The sequence below is a fragment of the Anomaloglossus baeobatrachus genome, chromosome 6 (genome assembly GCF_048569485.1).
Source record: "Anomaloglossus baeobatrachus isolate aAnoBae1 chromosome 6, aAnoBae1.hap1, whole genome shotgun sequence".
NCBI classification, from domain to species: domain Eukaryota; kingdom Metazoa; phylum Chordata; class Amphibia; order Anura; family Aromobatidae; genus Anomaloglossus; species Anomaloglossus baeobatrachus.
This window is the reverse complement of record NC_134358.1, coordinates 221,949,154-221,971,534: the sequence shown is the minus strand read 5'-3', so window position 1 is coordinate 221,971,534 and position 22,381 is coordinate 221,949,154. Positions and strand designations below refer to the sequence as shown.

General features: G+C 42.5%; 1 protein-coding gene across 2 annotated transcripts in view; it reads left to right on the top strand.

The window, feature by feature from the left end:
* CDKAL1 (CDKAL1 threonylcarbamoyladenosine tRNA methylthiotransferase) overlaps nucleotides 1–22,381 on the top strand; it is a 1,035,666-nt gene that overhangs the window by 926,808 nt on the left and 86,477 nt on the right. For both annotated transcript variants that reach the window (XM_075314700.1, XM_075314699.1), the window contains exon 14: nucleotides 19,468–19,551. In XM_075314700.1, coding sequence (XP_075170815.1) covers nucleotides 19,468–19,551 — 84 coding nt within the window. The remainder of the gene's footprint in view (nucleotides 1–19,467; nucleotides 19,552–22,381) is intronic.

The following is a 22,381-nucleotide window of genomic DNA, read 5'->3' as shown; positions in this document are numbered from 1 at the left end:
GTTTTGTCAACAGAGTGGCGTCTTCTTTTCTGCTCTGCTTTGTAGACTGGACGGGACAGCTGACATAATACTGACTGACAGCCGTCTCTCTGCTTTTTAACTGGGGAAGCTGGCAGCATGGCGTTACCTGTCCTACCCCATCTACAGAGCAGAGCCGAAAAGAAGCCTCCGTTCTGTTGACATGTCAGCGGAAACAGCTGAATCGCCGACAGGAGTTGTCAGACCGCTCCTGTTGGTGAAGAACATTGCCAGGCAAAACAGGCAGGTAGATAGCAACTACATGCCTAATAGTGCTTAGGCAATTTTTAGGGGGGTTGAACTCATGGATACACCCTTTAATTAGTCAGGAGCAAGTGACTCCCACATGCACATTCAAGATTAGCATGAAAATCGACAATCCATTCCTGATGAATCAGGGCCATTGTGTTACAATAGCTAGAAGATTTACAGTAAATGACTGGTCATACAGTATCAAGCTTTTGTTTTTCATGAGTGTGTTGACCACGTTGCTAAGTAGGTGCTACAGGAAGATTAGTATATAGAATAGAATACACTTTCTCAAGGTTTAGCTTTGTAATATTATACTTCATGAATACAAGAATCTGAATGGACATTTGGTGAGTGCTGTGGAATATATTCTCTGAATTTCGATTATTTTATGGTTCTTTGTATCACGGAGAACCAAGATCCCTACCTGTCCCTTTTATGGGGTGTTTCCCTAAATGTGATTGCTCCCTGTGGAGCCGGTGATTTTTGCTATCCTTGGTACTATAGTTAAAAATGATGTTAAAAATGTCATCTGGTTAGGGCTTTGCTTGATTTGCCCGTATATCTAATTAATCTTAATGTGTAATGATAAATCCAGGAGACATCTTTCCAATGACTGGTACTATTCGTTAACAGCAAGCCGAGAGTTTGAGAAGCACTTGTCATTTTTAGGTCACAACTGCCATCCTTGAATATAATTTACTTATGAACTGCATGGCAAGGCTTGTGTATGCTTGAAGAAGCTACATTTTCACAGCAGGAGACCAAATCAGAATGAAGCAGCGAGTTGCAGGTGCACAGCCATAGAAGAGAGCTATTTACCCTGAAGCTGGAAAGCCTGGGCCAAGAAAGCAAACGCACACACACACTCTTGTATTTCTGCCAGAAGTATTCAGAAGGGGACCAAATAATGGTTATTCAGTTGCCTTTAATGAGATGCATTGCCCACTGCTCAAAGACTGAGGCGCTTTCTTTTCTTATGCTAATTTGGCACCATTAGAGCCTGCCCGTCTGTAACTTTTATAGTACTGTACTTAATCCATCCTGCTCACTCAGCCCAAAAACCAGAGCAGCAAATGGCAAAGGGGCGCCTGCCTGCATGGGCTACATCTGTTGCGTAGAGCGAACGTTAATTCCTGCATCATGTATGTGTACTGAGGCTTAGGGGGAATGAAGATTTCATTTGAATGAGTTTGGAAAGACCATCTTGCAGCAGAGATATGAGGCTGTTGCGTAGTGTCTTTCTTCATTTCCCCTAAACAGCCCGCGAATGTCTTATTTATGTGTAAAGTGAATCGCGGAAAGCAATTCATTCTCAACTATTCTGCTGATGGAGGCAAAACTTGTCTTAAGCGGGTTATTTATTAAGCTCTTAAACAGAATTTATTTCCCCCCATACTGAATTTATTATTTACAGTCTGACAACTTCTCCATACCAGCGGGTGCTGCCAATCTCCATAGTCCTGTGTTCATGTGTGTCCAGATGTATACCATATGTTAATGGCATATATGGTTCTTTTCTGTGATGTCTATCATATTGATTTGTCTATTTCATCTCTCTCTCTTTCTCTCTCAATATATATATATATATATATATATATATATATATATATATATTTATTAATCATTTATATAGCGTATTAATTCTACAGCGCTTTAAATACACTATGTATAGTTAGGTCCAGAAATATTTGGACAGTGACACAAGTTTTGTTATTTTAGCTGTTTACAAAAACATGTTCAGAAATACAATTATATATATAATATGGGCTGAAAGTGCACACTCCCAGCTGCAATATGAGAGTTTTCACATCCAAATCGGAGAAAGGGTTTAGGAATCATAGCTCTGTAATGCATAGCCTCCTCTTTTTCAAGGGACCAAAAGTAATTGGACAAGGGAGTCTAAGGGCTACAATTAACTCTGAAGGCGTCTCCCTCGTTAACCTGTAATCAATGAAGTAGTTAAAAGGTCTGGGGTTGATTACAGGTGTGTGGTTTTGCATTTGGAAGCTGTTGCTGTGACCAGACAACATGCGGTCTAAGGAACTCTCAATTGAGGTGAAGCAGAACATCCTGAGGCTGAAAAAAAAGAAAAAATCCATCAGAGAGATAGCAGACATGCTTGGAGTAGCAAAATCAACAGTCGGGTACATTCTGAGAAAAAAGGAATTGACTGGTGAGCTTGGGAACTCAAAAAGGCCTGGGCGTCCACGAATGACAACAGTGGTGGATGATCGCCGCATACTTTCTTTGGTGAAGAAGAACCTGTTCACAACATCAACTGAAGTCCAGAACACTCTCAGTGAAGTAGGTGTATCTGTCTCTAAGTCAACAGTAAAGAGAAGACTCCATGAAAGTAAATACAAAGGGTTCACATCTAGATGCAAACCATTCATCAATTCCAAAAATAGACAGGCCAGAGTTAAATTTGCTGAAAAACACCTCATGAAGCCAGCTCAGTTCTGGAAAAGTATTCTATGGACAGATGAGACAAAGATCAACCTGTACCAGAATGATGGGAAGAAAAAAGTTTGGAGAAGAAAGGGAACGGCACATGATCCAAGGCACACCACATCCTCTGTAAAACATGGTGGAGGCAACGTGATGGCATGGGCATGCATGGCTTTCAATGGCAATGGGTCACTTGTGTTTATTGATGACATAACAGCAGACAAGAGTAGCCGGATGAATTCTGAAGTGTACCGGGATATGCTTTCAGCCCAGATTCAGCCAAATGCCGCAAAGTTGATCGGACGGCGCTTCATAGTACAGATGGACAATGACCCCAAGCATACAGCCAAAGCTACCCAGGAGTTCATGAGTGCAAAAAAGTGGAACCTTCTGCAATGGCCAAGTCAATCACCAGATCTTAACCCAATTGAGCATGCATTTCACTTGCTCAAATCCAGACTTAAGACGGAAAGACCCACAAACAAGCAAGACCTGAAGGCTGCGGCTGTAAAGGCCTGGCAAAGCATTAAGAAGGAGGAAACCCAGCGTTTGGTGATGTCCATGGGTTCCAGACTTAAGGCAGTGATTGCCTCCAAAGGATTCGCAACTAAATATTGAAAATAAAAATATTTTGTTTGGGTTTGGTTTATTTGTCCAATTACTTTTGACCTCCTAAAATGTGGAGTGTTTGTACAGAAATGTGTACAATTCCTACAATTTCTATCAGATATTTTTGTTCAAACCTTCAAATTAAACGTTACAATCTGCACTTGAATTCTGTTGTAGAGATTTCATTTCAAATCCAATGTGGTGGCATGCAGAGCCCAACTCGCGAAAATTGTGCCACTGTTCAAATATTTCTGGACCTAACTATATATATGTGTATATATATATATATATATATATATATATATATATATATATATATATACATGTATGTATATATACACATATATACAGTGTATATATGTGTGTATATATATATATATAATATGTGTGTGTTCTATTTGGTTCCCATTATAAGTGATACTATTCATGGCTCCAATGCCTAATGTAACATATATTGCCTTGATTTCTGGTTGTCAGTGACCCCATGGCACTGTTTGTGTAATATGGCAATAATTTTTTTTATTTTATTTTACAAGACAAATATGATGTATTGTTGCACTTTTTGGGCCCATGTTGTACCTAGGGCTGACCAAAACCTCCAAAGATTCTACGGTACTTCCAGTATTTGGGCAAGCAGACAGTGATAGATCTCATTGACCCAATAACTAATGCAAATAGAAATATTACAGCAGACAATTACAGAAATACTAACTGCTGGCCAATGTGCCTATTTATTGCATGTCGGACCCCTCTGCCTTCAATGCTTTCATTATATTCACGGAGAGCGTTCCACAATTTGCACAGAATAGGAAGGACATGAGGTATTGTTTCCTTAAACAGCTTGCATTGGATCTGATTGTCTTATATGCTCCTCACAGACTATCCATTCAGCAAACCTCCATGACTGTGAAAGCGTAATCCAATCATGTGAGATACTGAAAGATATGAAGACAACTTCAGAAATGTATGTGCCTGCCTTTAGCTGCATTGGTATTAGAACGTACTCACTTGGAGTACAGATGATGACAGTGAAAAGGTCAGCTCAGCAATAAATCTAGAGGCAGCTGCTACAGGAAATTATTCTGATAACCACACCCTGGTGCCCATTCACTACCAGCTTCAGTACTCCAAGTGAGTACTTTTTTATATCATTGCAGCTGAAGGAAGGCAAATAAGCTTGGGAGAATCTGTAGTTTGAGAGACACAAAGACACTTGCATGCAATTTTTTTTACAGGAGTAAAGACAAGCATATGGACTTGATGCACAGACTGGCCGCAGGTCTCCTGACATGATTTTGTCAGCCTCATGTGTGCCTCTGACCTGCAGCCAGTCCGTGTATAACAGACCATGTTACACAGATGTCAGAATTTCATGTAATTAGCATAAATAAAAAGGCATGTTGTATAGAACCCTATTTATTTACTGACTGCCCTAGCCCTGTGAAGATGGTGCAAGGTGCTGAGCTCATTACATTACACTTATCAGCCATGTACCTGTGTGTGCATCACATGATCAGAGGAGATCTGCATCCTCTGAAAATATACAATGAACATGTAATGTACCTATTAAATGTCAGCTAGCAGAAAACTGTAAGGAATAGAAACAATGTATACTGGAAAACAGTATTGCTTTTCATTATATAAAGAATAACATTTGTTTGATAAAACTGGAATTCTCCTTTAAGCTCTTAGCCCCATTCACTATTCACAATCAGTTTCATGTGTCTGAGAGAGGACTAAAAGTGGATGTGCGTCTCCTGACCTAAACTCAAATGCCTCAAAGCCATATATGAGTGTTTAAGTCAGGAGACCCACAGCCGGTCCAGATATTACAGTCCCTTCTGACACATGAAGCTGCCTGGGGACCCACGGCCGGTCCAGATATTACAGTCTCTTCTGACACATGAAGCTGGCTGGGGACCCACGGCCGGTCCAGATATTACAGTCTCTTCTGACACATGAAGCTGGCTGGAGACCTACAGCTAGTCAGCCAGTCCAGATATTACAGTATCCTTATGACATATGAAGCTGGCTGGAGACCTGCAGCCAGTCCAGATATTACTGTGTCTTTCTGACATATGAAGCTGGCCGGAGACCAACAGCTAGTCGAGATATTACAGTCTTTTCTGACATATGAAGCTGGCCGGAGACCCGCAACCAGTCCAGATATTACAGTCCCTTCTGACATATGAAGCTGGCCGGAGACCCGCAGCCAGTCCAGATATTACAGTCCCTTCTGAAATATGAAGCTGGCCGGAGACCAACAGCCAGTCCAGATATTACAGTCCCTTCTGACATATGAAGCTGGCCGGAGACCAACAGCCAGTCGAGATATTACAGTCTTTTCTGACATATGAAGCTGGACGGAGACCCGCAGCAAGTCCAGATATTACAGTATCCTTATGAGATATGAAGCTGGCTGGAGACCTGCAGCCAGTCCAGATATTACAGTCCCTTCTGACATATGAAGCTGGCTGGAGACCTGCAGCCAGTCCAGATATTACATTGTCTTTCTGACATATGAAGCTGGCCGGAGACCAACAGCCAATCGAGATATTACAGTCTTTTCTGACATATGAAGCTGGCCGGAGACCCGCAGCCAGTCCAGATATTACAGTCCTTTCTGACATATGAAGCTGGCCGGAGACCCGCAGCCAGTCGAGATACTACAGTATCCTTATGAGATATGAAGCTGGCTGGAGACCTGCAACCAGTCCAGATATTACATTGTCTTTCTGACATATGAAGCTGGCCGGAGACCAACAGCCAGTCGAGATATTACAGTCTTTTCTGACATATGAAGCTGGCCGGAGACCCGCAGCAAGTCCAGATATTACAGTGTCTTTTTCACATATGAAGTTGGACGGAGAACCGCAGCCAGTCCAGATATTACAATGTCCTTCTGACATATGAAGCTGGCTGGAGACCCACAGCTAGTCGAGACATTACTGTCCTGTCTGTCATATGAAGCTGGCATTTTTTCCTGTATTCTTTCACTAAAAATGGGTTTTAATTGCAAACTAGTTAGGAACACTGTACTTGAATAGAAATGAGCAAACCTGTGGAGGTTCCGTTCAGCTAGATTTTAGATAAGTTCAGTTTGGGACCTGGACTTGACCTGAACCCCAATGGAAGTCACAAATTGGGCAGTTTGGGTCTTTGCCCACTTGTAGCCAGCCATAAACAGAACACTTTCGGGGGAGGGTGGGCAAGGTATTTAAATTATTATTTTTTTTTTCATACACACTACATCCGATCATGTTGTTGTTACCCACAGTGCCAGCCGTTCAAACACTGCAAGCGGCTCGCACTAAGCAGAACACCGAACATACCTAAGCAGAGCGATGCTCGAGTGAGTGGTGTTCATACATAAAGTATCCGAACTCTGTTTTTTTGTAAAGTTTGTGTTTGGTGCGAACACTGAACCTCGGGTTTGCTCATCTCTATTCTTGAATCACTGGGAATGTTGTAATAAAAGACCAATTTCTTGCAATTTACATGTACACATGTGTGTAACATTGTGATGACTTGTAATGTAAGCTCTTGTTGAATAAGAACTCATGATAAAACCTTCATTCATAAACTAGATATTTCCATGTAACAGAGGCAGAGAGAACGGCTTGAAGGAGATGCCAGTGGTGGACACGCAGCTGCCTCTAGTGATATCTTTCTACATCTTAACGTTTAGTATCCTTGCTTTGTATGATGTAGAATAACAATTTATAACAATTTAACATACGATAAACTGTCTTATCACACCAATTTCTGTATCATCTTGACATTGTCACATTTGAGATCCTGTGCTAATGTATTTTTGGTGTCTGATTTCTGGGAACACAGCCAAACAGAAAGTGCTGATTGAACCTTGGACAGATCTTACAGTCCTATGTAACATACAATTGAAATGCGTTGTATTAGGCTGTCAGCTTGAGATGTTGATCATAATATGCTCATAGTATGGGGCTATATGCCTTTTACGTGTTGCATGTGGATCTAATGAAGGCCTTGTTAAGAACTCATGTCTTCAATGTCTGCCCATTTCTGACACAGTTTATCGATAACAAGAAGTCATCTGTCAAGGTGACTTTCGGATTGCAGCTATATGTCTTTGTACTATCAGATCAGAATTAAAAGAAGCCTTAAAGGGAATCTGTCATCAAGTATTGGCCTCATAATTAGTGATGGACGATCTTGAACTGTAATATTCAGGGACCCCAAACACTTTTCAGGGAAGTCCAAGTTACGGCTCAGCTACCCAGAAAATGTAAAAAGGAAAAAAATTGAGATTGAAGCATGACAATTATACTTATTGAGCTTCCGCGCTGCTGTCAGACTGCTTATTTAAGCTCATGAATATTCATTGCTTCCCCCGTCCACTCTGACAGCATCTGTGATTGGTTGCAGTCAGACTGCTTGCATCTGTGATTGGTTGCCCTCAGAGTAGCTGCCCGGGTCCCGAAGTAGATTGCAAAAATAAATAATTGGAAAAAAGGACGTAGGGTCTCCTGTATTTTGATACCCAGCGCAGATAAAGCAGATAGCTGGAGGCTGCAGCCCCCACCTGTGTGTGTTATCCTGGCTGTGTATCAAGATACGAGGAACACCATGCGGCTTTTTAAAATCATTACAATAAATTTAAAAAAAAAAACAACCTGCGGTCACCCCCCTTTCTGTCAATTTTGATACTCAGGCAAGATAAAGCAGACAGCTGAGGGCTGTTAATTCTTCGACTGTAGGTCAGGTAAAGAGAAAACCGGTTTAAATGCCGCGCTAAAAACCACTGATGTTGTAGATGAAAAAGATTTCCTTTATTTCATAATTCTACGCGTTTCAGAGACATCTCCGTCTCCTTCCTCAGGAAAATAAATCATATTCTATATATATATAGAATATGATTTATTATATATTATATTAATATAGAATCTATATATATACATATAGAATATGATTTATTTTCCTGAGGAAGGAGACGGAGATGTCTCTGAAACGCGTAGAATTATGAAATAAAGGAAATCTTTTTCATCTACAACATCAGTGGTTTTTAGCGCGGCATTTAAACCGGTTTTCTCTTTACCTGACCTATATTTTATATACTGCATTCCGGGGCCGCTGCTAAACCACAAAAAGGCACTCACATGCGATCATAAGGAGTTGTGACTTTCACAACCCTACCAGGTGAGTGTACCTCTTCCTGTCTCTCTACCCTCATACCGGGTAAGACCCTATTGCGCTTTTTCCCCCTACAGCTCTACAAATTCTTCAACTGGGGAGGCCCATGGTTATTGGACTCTCCCCAGTATAAAAATAGCAACCCTAAGCCGCCTCAAAAGTGGCACATCCATTAGATGCGCTAATCATGGTGCTTACACGGCTCATCTCGATTGCCCTTGAGTAGTGGCAATTGGGGTAATATAAGGGGTTAACGACAGCTTAGATTTGTCAAAAAAATCACAGCAGTCATTAAGCTCAAGATTAGTAATGGGTAGAGGTCTATGAGATCCCACTCCCCCATTACTAATCGTGTAAGTAAACGGAAATAAACACAAAACACAGAGAAAAATGTTATATTAAAAAAGTACCCTCTTTTTCCAATTAACTCCCAAAACACCTCTGCAGGTTCAACATAATCCACACTACGACATCCCACGACATCCCGGCTCTGCTACATCTGAGGTCGCAGTGCGTAGTCACATTAGAAAACGTGACCTATCACTGCTGCCTGCGGGACTGAGCCACAGGTGTGAGAGTGGTCAGTGAGTTCACCTGTGATCACAGCTGGGGTTCCCACGTGAACTCACCTCAGGTGAACTCAATGCTGAATAACCGGTTTAGGCTATGTGCACACGTTGAGTATTTGGTTGCAGAAAATCTTCATCTCCTGGCAGAAAAATGCACGAAAAACGCCATGTGGTTTTTTTTTCCATAAATAATTTTATTGAGTTTAAGGAAAAGTAAACATCGTAGTGCTTATAACATATATAGGATGGAATCTGCACCAAATCTGCATCTCCTGGCAGAAAACTGTACAAAAAAAAACCACAACATGTTTTTGACCCATTTTTCTGCTGCCAGGAGATGGAGATTTGTTGCAGAAATTTGTTGCAGAAATCTGCTTCTCCTGACAGTTAAAGGAACCAAAACACCGCAATGCGATTTTGACACATTTTTGACTCTTTTTTTTTTTTCTGCCAGAAGATGCAGATTTGGTGCAGAAATTTCTGCAACAAAATACTCAACGTGCACAGATAGCCTAAATTGGTAATCCTGCATTGACTTCATAGAGTTCACCTGATGTGAGTTCACTGAGTTCATTGAGTTTACCTGAGGTGAGTTAACTCTTAACAGCTGAGGTACCGTGGGAACCTTAGCTGTGACCACAGGTGAATTCACTGATCTCACCACTTTCACAGCTCCGACTCATTGAATTCCCTAGGCCTCAGTGATCGGTCATGTTTTCTAATGTGACCGCGCAGTGCGACCTCAAATGTAGCAGAACTGGAATTGTCATGGGATGTCGTGGTGTTGATTACATCAGACCTGCAAGGGTGTTTTGTGGTTGAATAATGAGGGTGGTTTTCTCTAGTTCCTTCCACGACTGCATAGGATGGAGTCCCAGCTATCTTAGTAGCTCCTCTGTGGCCAAAGAGGAGTTGGTATAGCTTGATCATGACTCTCAAAGTCGATCGCTCGATTCTCTTGAATCCAGACCTCAGGTTGTTATCCCAGGGTCCGCTATTCCACCCAGATCCTCAAAAGCTCAAATTAGCTGCCTGGCTTCTGAGGCCCAAGTTCTAAAGGCCCAGTACTTTTCTGAAAAAGTTGTGGCTACTTTGCAAAAGAACCGTAAACCAGTTACTAACAGTATTTACAATAAAATCTGGATGAGATTCTCCTCCTTGTGTGTTTCTCATCCTCCAGACCCAGTCCTGCCTAACATAGCGCAAATACTGGACTTCCTCCAGAATGGATTGGACTTGGACCTTAAGCCCAGCACATTGGAGGTGCAGTGTTGTGAACGTCGTCTGTGTGGGTGCAGTTCTGAAGCTCCCTCTGGTGGCCAGGAATGGTAGTGGAGCTGAATCTGCTCCTGTGACTCAGAGAGGTGTCGGTGTTAATTGGGAAATGGGGAAGTCCTATTGCAGATAAGTCTGGTCTATATAGGAGAGCACTTTTTGCCCGGCTGATGCCGGTTATCATTGTATATTCCTTGGTCTCTGTTCTTGGCCTGGAGCTTTGTCCTTCCCTGTATCCCTGAGCAAGCCTTCTGCAGATAAGTTTTCAGTTTATGCCTTGCTTCCTGGTTTACACCTTAGGGTGTTGTTTTTCCTTGTTTTACTTTGTGTCGGTTTTCTTGCAAGTGAATTTTTGTATCAATTGTGTTTTGAGCATGGGGGTTTCCCCTGTGCTAACTCTCCTGCAGGAAAAGGGATTTTATCCCTGTCTGACTTGATTATTTGCACTTTTGTAATTTTGTGTTCTTTTTTGGAATTTTTTTCTCCCATTATTTACAGGAGTACCTGATATAGTTGGGGGTGAGGTCGTATGACCTCCAGGGCCTTTTTTACATTTAGGAGTTTGACATTTTTCTACAGGGATTTTGTACTGACCACAATCAGTTCCTTTCCTTTTCTTTGTATCAAGTTAGTTGGGCCTCGCCTTTGCTAATTCTATTTTTCCTATCTGAGTATTGTGTTTTCCTATATCACAGGAATCTTTCTATGTGGGGCGCTACCTACTCCTTTTGGGGACTACTCTGAGGCAAGGTAGATTTCCTCATTTCATTTTGTGAGGCGTAGCTAGTTTCTCAGGCTGTGACGTGGCATCTAGGTTTTTAGGAACGCTCCACGGCTACTTCTACTGTGGTCTGATAGTCTGGGGATTGCGGTCAGCCCAGTTTCCAATTACTCCTGTTTCTTGGTGTTTTTTCACCAATGGGAGTTTTTTGTAATCTTCCACGGTTACCGGATCATAACAGTGCAGGTTTCGGGACTAGAGAAATAAGAATTATTCTTACCGTTAATTTGGTTTCTAGGAACCTTCCACGACAGCACTTAATTCCCTCCCTATTCCTCGATATTTCCTGAAATGTGTTTTTTATACTTCTAATGCGCTATGGGTTCTATGTAAGACACTGGCTAATGGGAGTTGAGAGGGTCCTTTTAACCACTCTTGTACTTCCTGTCCCTATTAGGGCTTGGAGAAGCAACCGCCTATGCTGTCGTGGAAGGTTCCTGGAAACCGAATTAATGGTAAGAATAATTCTTATTTCTCTAGTCCCTTCCACAACAGCATAGGAGGTTGCCTCTCCAAGCCCTAATAGGGGCATGAAGTACAAGAGAGGTTAAAAGGACCCTCCTACATCCCATTAGCCAGTGTCTTTCCTGTCCCCATGGGGCATGGAGAGGTTTTTCTTTTTCTCCTATGCTGTGATGGCCGGTGAACTGCAGCATACCTTTTTTTTGGGATAACAGCCGGGCAGTGTTGGTTGGGCTCTGCTCCTCCTCCTGCTTCTTCCTCTCACGTTGGTGTGGCACCGCCACTCTGGCCTTCCGGATCCCCTGTGGGGTGATGTGGGCTTTGGGCTCCCTGGCCAGCGACCTACAAGAGCCCGCTGGTTGCCTCCTGTACGCGCGCTGTCCTGTGCGGCTCAGAAATGTTGCCGGGGGCGGGACCTCCGGGTCACGCACTTTCCTGGGGGAGCGCTTCCGGCTCGCGGGGATAGCGTGCGGGACACGACAATGCTAACTGCGGCTTGTCCTGGACCCGCTGCAGGAGGCGGGGAACAATTCCCTTTCACTGTGGGGAAGGGGGGGCAGGCCTTTTCACATAAAAGGCTGCCCTGAAGGTATCTGAACCACGGTAGGTTACTGATACTGCTGTGCTGTCATGTCTTCCCCTGCATCTGCAGAGCCCTGCATTCCCTCTGTCACAGTAAGTCTAAGGAGGTGGGTCCTTTATGCCTGATATGCAGGCTGTTACTGATGGCTCCTTATACTGTGTTATTTCCTAGGAGGACAAACTGCCCCTAGGAAGTCTGAAAAAAATAAAAAATGCTCAGTCTGTGCAAACAAACTCCCTATGATTTGGGATAAAATGCTCTGCCAGCAGTGCACGGACCAGATTGTTAGGGAGAACATCCTTCCCTGGTAAATGAGTTACGTTCCATGGTGAAGCAGGAGATACAAGCCTTACTTGCCTCCCTCCCTGTTGCTGGTCCTTCCTCCCCTAAGAAGAGGAAGCTCCAAACAGCCCCGTCAGATCATGAGGAGGCCCTTGATTCAGCTTCTGATGGACCTGATGAGGCCTTGTCCTCCGGGAAGACAGAGCGATCATTTCTATTTTCCTCTGATGATTTAGGAGATCTCATTGGGGCAGTTTGGAGCACTATGGGCTTGGAAGAAGAGAAAGTCCTTCCTTCGGTCCAGGACAAAATGTTTGCTGGCCTGAAATCGACAAAACAAGTCGGGTTTCTGGTCCATGCTACCATCTTGAGTCTTATTTCTCAGGAATCGGAATTTCCTAAGAAATGATTCAGGAGGAACCTCAGACGCAGGTTTCACATAGAGAGTAATGAGATGCACTGGGAGGTTCCAAGGGTGGATGTGCAAGTAGCGCATGTGGCTAAGAAGACGGCGCTCCCCTTTGAGGATTCTTCGCAACTTAGAGACCAGATGGACCGCAAAATCAAGAGTCTTATGAAAAAGTCCTGGGAGGCTTCCTCTTCCACCATTCAGGCAAATATTGCCTCCACTTGTGTCTCCAGGTCCCTACTCAAATTGCTTGACCAGTTGGAAGCACATATTTCAGAGGGTACCCCTATGGATGAGCTACTGGATTCCCTTCCTTTGCTCAGGAAGGCTACCAGTTTTCTGGCAGATATGTCTGTAGAATCAGTCTGTCTGGCAGCCAGGACTTCGGGCGTTGTGGCTGAAAGCATGGAGTGGGGACATCACTTCCAAAATAAGGCTCTGCTCTCTTCCTTTTAAAGGATACTTGGTGTTTTTCCTAGCGCTGGATGACATGCTGGGTAAGGCAACTGATCAAAGGCCCTTCCGGAGCAAAAACCCACCAGGAAACTGCCCTTTTGTCCCTCGGTGCCTCAGACCTCCCAGCCCAAGGGGAAAGGGAAGTCGGGTCGGTGGAGCTACCTAAAGGGTGGAGGGTAGAATATCCTCATCCTCTCCCAACAGCAGCATCATCAGCATGACCAACAGTGACTCGGTTCTGGTGGGGGGGGGACGACTCTCAGACTTTCTTCCCCAATAGCAGACCATCACCAGCTGCCATTGGGTGCTAAAAGTCATATCAGAGAGTCTCCTAATAGAATTATGTGCTGTCATGGAAGGTTCCTAGAAACCGAATTAATGGTAAGAATAATTCTTATATTCGGCCACCCCTAACCAGTGCTCACAAGCAGAAACCGTTGCAGTGAGCCCAGACATATATGAAGACTAATTTTCAAACAGTTTTGTTTACTGATGAATGTCGAGCAATCCTGGATGGTCCAGATGGATGGAGTAGTGGATGGTTGGTGGATGGCCACCATGTCCCAAGAAGGCTACGACGTCAGCAAGGAGGTGGAGGAGTCATGTTTTGGGCCGGAATCATGGGCAGACATCTGGTAGGCTCATTTAAGGTTCCTGAAGGTTTGAAAATGACCTCTGCAAAGTACATAGAGTTTCTGACTGACAACTTTCTTCCATGGTAGAAAAAGCAGAAAAGTGCCTTGAGGAGCAAAATCATCTTCATGCATCAAAATGCACCATCTCATGCTGCAAAAAATACCTCTGTGTCATTGGCTGCTATGGACATAAAAGGAGATAAACTCTTGGTGTGGCCACCATCTTCCCCTGACCTCAACCCTATAGAGAACTTTTTGAGTATCATCAAGCAAAAGATCTATGAGGGTGGGAGGCATGTTCACATCAAAACAACAGCTCTGGGAGACTATTCTGACATCATGCAAAGAAATTCAAGCAGAAACTCTCCAAAAACTCATCAGTTCAATGGATGCAAGAATTGTGAAGCTGATATCAAAGAAGGGTTCCTGTGTTAACATGTAACTTGGCCTGTTAGGATGGTTTGGATTTAAATAGCTTTATATTTCAGTGAATGTGACCTCCTAATGCTGCAAATTCCACATATGAGCATTTTCAGTTCTTTAAAACATATAAAATGTTTAGAAACTCTATTGTGCCTAATAATTTGGAACAGTGCATTTTGAGGGTTTTAAAATTTTGAAGATTATACTGTTATCATTGGGAGGTTTCTTCAACAAAATTCGATGTATACTCTAACGGGTGATGACTTTTATTAGACTGACTGTCATTTGCACCGACCATTTAGGAAAATCAGAGTAAAATAAAATTTGTGTAATAATTTGGACATGGTGTATAGCCATGTGCCTTGTATAAAACCGCCTGCACCACTGATTGGCAGCCTATCTACAGTGGTAAACAAAAATCTGCCAATCCGTGTAGGTGGTGGGTTATATTCACAGAGTTGGTAGATCTTTAGAAGATCAAGCACATTTTATCAAACTGCAGCAATCATCCCAGAATCAGGGTCTCTGCCCCTACATTATGCTGCTCTCAGAAAGGGTAGCAAACCCTGCTGATAGATTCTCTTAAATTAAATCCAGGATACTAGTAATCATGTAAGGCTGATGTACTTCCAGATGTACTCCCAGTATTCTCCAAAAATTGAGGTCTATCAGCAGATGAGGAAATTGCTGATTCTGCAACAGGAATAACCAGTTTTGTTTTATTTTGTGCTTACTTTGAATGCTCTGACGTGTGAGTTACTAATATGAAAGAGTACACTTTCCCTTGATAATCTATAGATATCTAACAACAGGTGGTTGGCAAGATGTGCAATAATCAGTAAATGATAACTATGATAGTATAATTTTAAGTGATTAAAATTAGTCTTGGAACAAAATTGCTTGAAGGTCTCAGGGCTTAGAGAGTCGTGCGACTAGAGAGCTGTCGTGACCAAGAAGTGGACAACGGTGTGAGGAAGATTGGGGAATGAAAACAAAGACCCGGCAGGTTGAAGATGAGTTCCAAGATAGCAGGGACAGGTTAGAAGAGCACTCCCAGAAACAGTAGAACCAGAACCGTGAGGAGTGAGCCCATGTTTGTCATAACGGTGTGAAGAATAAACTGAACAAGTTTTGATGGCCAAGTGAACTCTGTTGTTGCATGGGTTACTATTTGATCTACGACGAGGACCGGCAGTGGGGTGATAGATACCAGCCTGAAGAAACCAGTAAGCGTCACTCACCCCACCCGAAGTCACACCCATACACAGAGTCTTTTTGGCGAAGGAATGGGGTGCCTGTATGCCCATCCGTGCCTTCCTTCAATTGCATTCAAGTTTTTGGCATTCAAACACTAATGTAAAATACTGACTAAATGCTGAAGTGTGAATGAGGCCTTATTGTTACAGTTTGGAATAATTGGTTATACGCCATTACTTTATACTTGGTGAGGATCTAATCCCAGGAATAAAGGTTCTGTAGGTCTGATTTAGCACAGTCCCAGGGTTTGGACCTCCACCGACCATGAACTGACAGCTTATCCTAGCAGTATGCCATCACATTGTTATAGAATCACCAAAAAGGCTTTCTGTTCTGTATGCAGTGACCACATTGTATAAAACATTTGCTGCGTTTATTTTCGGATGGATTTGATGTGCAGCTCTCCATATAAAAGCTATAGATGGCAGTAATGTATAGCGCCTCCACAGTATATAAAAATCTTTCCTCTGCTATGATTTCTGAGGTCAAGGCCTGTGCTCTGTGTGATAATCCCACATATGAAACTTTATAGCCTCCAACCATTGTAAAAGGTATTGCATGCGTTAATTGAATACATTCGTACGTGCTCGGATAATGTATGCAATTTGTAATGCTTTTGATCTCAGGCAGAGAGCAAAATTGGAAAGTTAATCTGCAATGGTCTGATCTCGGGTAGGAGTAGCTGCCAGTAATCCCGAATTGTTGCACTAGTTGGTGTACATTTCACAGGAGTAAATACATTTTGTCAAGCTATTTCCAAACATTTTAATATTGGTGTTATTCCTGGCAGTGGCGGGAACTGTTAAGCCCTTCCGTGCAGTGTTAAGTCTCCATAAAGTACAGAATGTATGTGCCGGCCACAGTGAAACATTTCTGACACTATGTATCCGCAGTAGTACACAGAGCACTCTGCTCAACTGGGAATATTTGCATCCTGTCCATTGGCCTTATACTGGGCTGCAGTAATGAGGGATGAACTTTTTAACCTCTTTATATACTGTTCACAGCAGCTGAATGGATTAATTCCACCTTCGTGTCCATTTTAACCAATATACGCTCAGTTCCCAGTACACTTGATGGATTTTCATTCAAACTGCTGAAAAATGGCATAGTATTTTGCAACCGTATCTTGTTCTATAGCAATAAATCGCTGTCTGAGCTATGCATTGTGATGGTCATTGCTGGAACATGATCATAAAATAAATATGGCCGGCACATTAAAACCTGGCATTAAGGTAAGCCAGAGGCATAGCTGAAAGCACCGGACCCTCGGAGCACTAAGTCCACCACTTTAAGGCTATGTGCCCACATGTGTGCTCTCTGCACCACAGCGAATGTCACTGCATGTCCGCTTCAGAGCGCAGCTGAAAAGCTCCGTTCTTAAACTTTGGTGACTGCAGAATTCGTGCGCTCTGGATGCTGCCTCTCCCGATAGACAGAATGGAGACAGCATGCAGAGCGCACGAAAGAAGTGACATGTTGCTTTTTAGAATGCAGCGATTTGGCAGCATGCAAAGCGCTGCGTTCTAAAACGCCACGTGGGCATGGATTATGCACAATCTTCATAGATTGTGCAGGGGATGCAAGACGCATGCAGTTACGCTGCGGTGCAGATCACAGCATAACTGCATGCAATACGCACACGTGAGCACAGAGCCTTAGGGTCACAGCTTAGCCTTAGCATTGCGTTACATCACACGTTCTCCACATTCACTGTGATAAAGGTTTAACCCCTTACCGACGAAGCCTGTTTTTACCTTCCTGCCCAGGCCAAATTTTACAATTCTGACCAGTGTCCCTTTATAAGGCAATAACTCTGGAACGCTTCAACGGAGCCCGGTAATTCTGAAATTGTTTTTTCGTGACATATTGGACTTCATGTTAGTGGTAAATTTAGAAAGCTACTGTATATCACACAAAATGGTTAAAAGATTATCAGCAATTTCTCATTTTTCCAACAAAATTGACAAAACCAATTTAATTTTTTAGAGCATGATTATTAAGCAGTTAGTATAACACATTGCCCCCAATTAATTTTTCATTTGCATCTTTTTTCTTCCTAGTTTTTTTTACTTTCTATCTGTTATATTAATTTGTGTCTTTTTCTTTCAGTTTGCGCCTTTTTTAAAGGTGTTGTCCGGTCTAAAATGACAAGTCTGCAGTTACTCTATGTATCACTTTATATGACTGCAGACTTGTGAATCCTTACATCACAGGCACTTTTCGCTGTGAGGATTCTTCAGTGTCAGAAGTGGGAATGGCATTCACGTGGCCACGAGTGTGCGATGTGCATACGGCCCTTCCTTCCCCGGAAGTGTTCTGTTTATGGCTGGCTGTATGTGGGCGGAGGCTCGAACTGCCCAATTAGTGCCTTTCAATGAGGATTGGGTCAAGTTTGGGTCCAGAACTGAACCTTATCTAAAGTCCGGCTGAACCTGGCAAACCACAGGTCCACTCCTCTCTATTCATAAGTCTGCAGTCACAGAAAGACTGAAGACTTGACATCTTAGACCGGATACCACCTTTAAAGTCTATGTTTTGTGTTCGCCTATCTTCTTTTTTGTGTGTGCCATTGTGGACAGGGTTTCCAGATTTTTATGACTGATTCATGAATTGCGGCTTTTTAAATAGTCAGAGAATTTTTATGGACAGGTACTCTAGCTCTTCCTGGAGTGCTGGCTATGCACCTTTCTAACATTATTAATCTGCAGAATAACCCCTATATCTGCAAGTCAATGGAGGTGTCCGACGAGACAAGTTTAACACTTAGGCCTAAGACACACAGCGAGAAAAATGGTGCGAGTGGAGTGCGATAAAATATCGCATTCTCCTCGGACCAATATTAGCCTGTATGTCAGCCCTAATCGGACCGAGAAAACAATCGCAGCATGTTGCGATTGTAATGCAAGACTTTTTCTCTCACACCCATTCAAGTCTATGGGGTGAGAGAAAAATCACACTGTACTCACGGTACACCTTCACAGCATCGGCCCTCCCCTCCGCAGAGCCGGCCCGCCCCCCACAGCTAAGGTCCGCTCGCACAGTCGGACCTCAGTCGCAGGGACACTCGCATGACGCTCGGCTCTGTTGTACTGCCAGCGTGAGCCGAGTGTCATGCGAGGATCGCATTAGTGCCCCATGTGACCCCGGCCTCACCCTGTCCTCCTGTAAGAGTATCCTTTTATCGTATTTTTTATTGTATTACTCAATAGTATAACCAGTGATAAGAAACTTTTGTAATATATCTTAGAGAAACATGCATCTTCTTCCTCCTGCATTGCAAACTCACTATGGATTCACTGATAAATGCTGATTTTATTGAAGACAGATTATGTCCTACTGAGAGAGCTGGTTACAGGTGCTGTTCATAGAAGTGTATGGAGCCGTGGGAGAAGGAAGCAACTGGAGACTCGCATGATGCTTTAGCATCTAATACTTGTTCTATATCACACTAGTTCTGGTCTCACATCTACACTGCTCATTACACCTATATAATGCTGTTGCTACTTTTTAGTAAAACCAAATTTACCCTCCAAAAAATAATACAAACATGAAATGGTCTCATGCAAATCTTGTTGCTTTGAGTGTAAGTAGAACAGTATCTCCTCTTCTCTCTATGTTGTGTAGAGGAGAGATCATAGCCGCTAGTCTGCACCCATTCTGGAGCTGAGCTCGGGGAGCACTGAAAATTAGACATTAGGCCTGCAGATAGAAAAGCGTTGGAAAAATACTATATACATGTAACATAATGGGCAAAGATGTAATTCTTAATGTACACACACACATTATTAAATAACAAATTAAAGATATAGTTTATTTTTTTTCTTTTTGTTTTACAGATTGGTCAAAGGCAACAAGTTTTAGTAACAGAGGAATCATTTGACCTCCAATATTATGTTGCTCATAATCGTTATTATGAACAGGTAAGTGATCAAATAAAGAATAGGAACGACATGTTCTAGCAAACTATGGTACTGTATGGTCATCACAGCAATCCATCTAATGTATTGAGACTTCAAAAATTGTAATTTTATCTTTCTCCAAAGATCAATCACTTAACTCTGAAATTAAAAAGGAAAATGGAGAAAGCAGGGAAAGGTTTGTTAGATACCACATTCACCAATGAACATCAAGTTTATATTTGGATGTCACCTCTTTCCCATATTGCCCTGGAGCAGGAAATAGATGGGAGGAGTGGGGCAGGAGACCACCGGTTACGAGAGGTGACGGCGGGTAATCTGGCCAGCGCTTGCGCAGAACACTGGAGGCAGAGGGGAAAGGGCGGGCACGAGATTATGGGTGGGCACTTGCTGATGACAATCACAGCGCCGCCCATAATCTCGTGCCTGCGCAACACGTCACCAGCGGTCACACTGTGCACACAGTGCACAGTCTCGGTACAGTCACACAGTGCATGCGCGGGACCACGGGCGTACTGGGCGGCGTCCTGAGGTATGAAATGGAGCATTGGGGGACGGCGTAAATCGGCAGGAGGGAGAGTAACGGACACCAGACAGCCCCCCCCATGGATAATTTAGAAGATTTGCATACCAAAAGGTACAACTTTATAAAGTATTTAATTTGGTCTAAAAGTGGGCACAAAAACTATAGGAATCTTGCTAGAATGCAGCCCAGGAGCTGCAGAAGGGGAAACTTTTAGGTTTAGAGCAAAATTTCTGCTGACAGGTTCCCTTTAAATGGCAGTGTAGAGCAAACCAACATAAACGATCAGAAGCCTTTAATCCCTTAAGGACGAAGCCAGATTTGTACTTAATGCCCAGGCCATTTTTTGCAATTTTGACCAGTGTCACTTTATAAGGTTATAACTCTGGAACGCTTCAATGGATCCCGGTGATTCTGAGATTGTTTTTTCGTGACATATTGGGCTTCATGTTAGAGGTAAATTTAGGATGATATTTTTTTATTTTATTTGTGAAAAAATCTGAAATTTGACAAAAAAATTAAAAATTTTGCAAGTTTCAAACTTTTAATTTTTATGCCCATAAACCGGAGAGTTATGTCACACAAAATAGTTAATAAATAACATTTCCCACTTGTCTACTTTAGATCAGCGCAATTTTTGAAACAAAATTTTTTGGGGTTAGCAAGTTAGAAGGGTTCAAAATTCATCAGCAATTACCCATTTTTTCAACAAAATTTACAAAACCAATTTTTTAGGGACCACATCCCATTTGATGTGACTTTGAGAGGCCTGGGTGACAGAAAATACCCAAAAGTGACACCATTCTAAAACCTGCACCCCTCAAGGTACTCAAAACCACATTCAAGAAGTTTATTAACCCTTCAGGTGCTTCACAGGAACTAAAGTAATATGGAATGAAAAAAAAATAAAAATTAACATTTTACCTAAAAATGTTACTTTAGCACTAATTTTCTTACTTTTTCAAGAGGTAACACCAAAAATTGGACCTCACACTTTGTTACCCACTTTCTTATGAGCGCGCCGATACCCACATGTGGTCAGAAACCTTTGTTTGGGTAAATGGGAGAGCTCGGAATGAAAGGAGCAATATTTGAATTTTGGAAAGCAAAGTTGGCTGAAACAGATTGCGGGCACCATGTTGCTTTTACAGATCCCCTAAGGTACCTAAACAGCAGGAACCCCCCTCAAGTGACCCCATTTTGGAAACTAAACCCCTTAAGGCTTCTATCGAGGGGTATACTGAGCATTTTGGACCCACAGGTACTTCACAGATTTGATAACGTTACTTTGTCATATTGAAAATTGTAATTTTTTTCTCAAAAATGTTGCTTTAGCATCAATTCTCTCACTTTTTCAAGAGGTAATTCCAAAAATTTGACCCAAATGTTTGTTACCCACTTTTTTATGAGCGCGGTGATACCTCACATGTGGTCTGAAACCTTTGTTTGGACAAATGGAAGGGCTTGGAATGAAAGGAGCAATATTTGAATTTTGGAAAGGAAATTTGGCTGAAAAAGATTGCTGGCACCATGTTGCATTTGGAGGACCCCTAAGGTACGTAAACAGCAAAAAACCACCACAAGTGACCCCATATTGGAAACTAGGCCTCTCAAGGAATTTATCTAGATCTTGGTGAGTACCCTGAACCCCCAGGTGCTTCACAGAAGTTTATAACGTTGAGCCATGAAAATAAAAAAATAAAATTTTACCACAAAATTGTTACTTCAACCAGGTAGCTTTTTTTTTCACAAGGGTAACAGGAAAAAAATCACCATGAAATGTATTCTGCAATTTCTCCTGAGTTTGGTGATATCTTATATGTGGTAGAAATCAACTGTTTGGGCACACGGCAGGTCTTGGAAGGGAAGGAGTGCAATTTGACTGAACATTTGGCTGGAATAATTAGTGGACGCTATGTCGCATTTGGAAAGCCCCTAAAGTGCCTAAACAGTGGAGGCCCCCCACAAGTGACCCCATTCTGGAATCAAGAAACCTCAAGGCTTTTATCTAGGTGTATACTGAGCATTTTGAATCCACGAATACTTCACAGAATTTGATAAGCTTAGGTTGCCATATTGAAAATTTTCATTTTTTTCACAAAAATGTTTCTTTAGCATCACATTTCTCACTTTTTCAAGAGGCAACAACAAAACGTGGACCCCACAGGTTGTTATTCAATTTCTTGTGAGTGCAGGGATACCCCATATGTGGCCAAAAACCTCTGTTTGGATATATGGGAGGGCTTGGAATGGAAGGAGCACCATTTGAATTTTGGAAAAGTTGAAATAAATTGCGCTCACCATGTCACA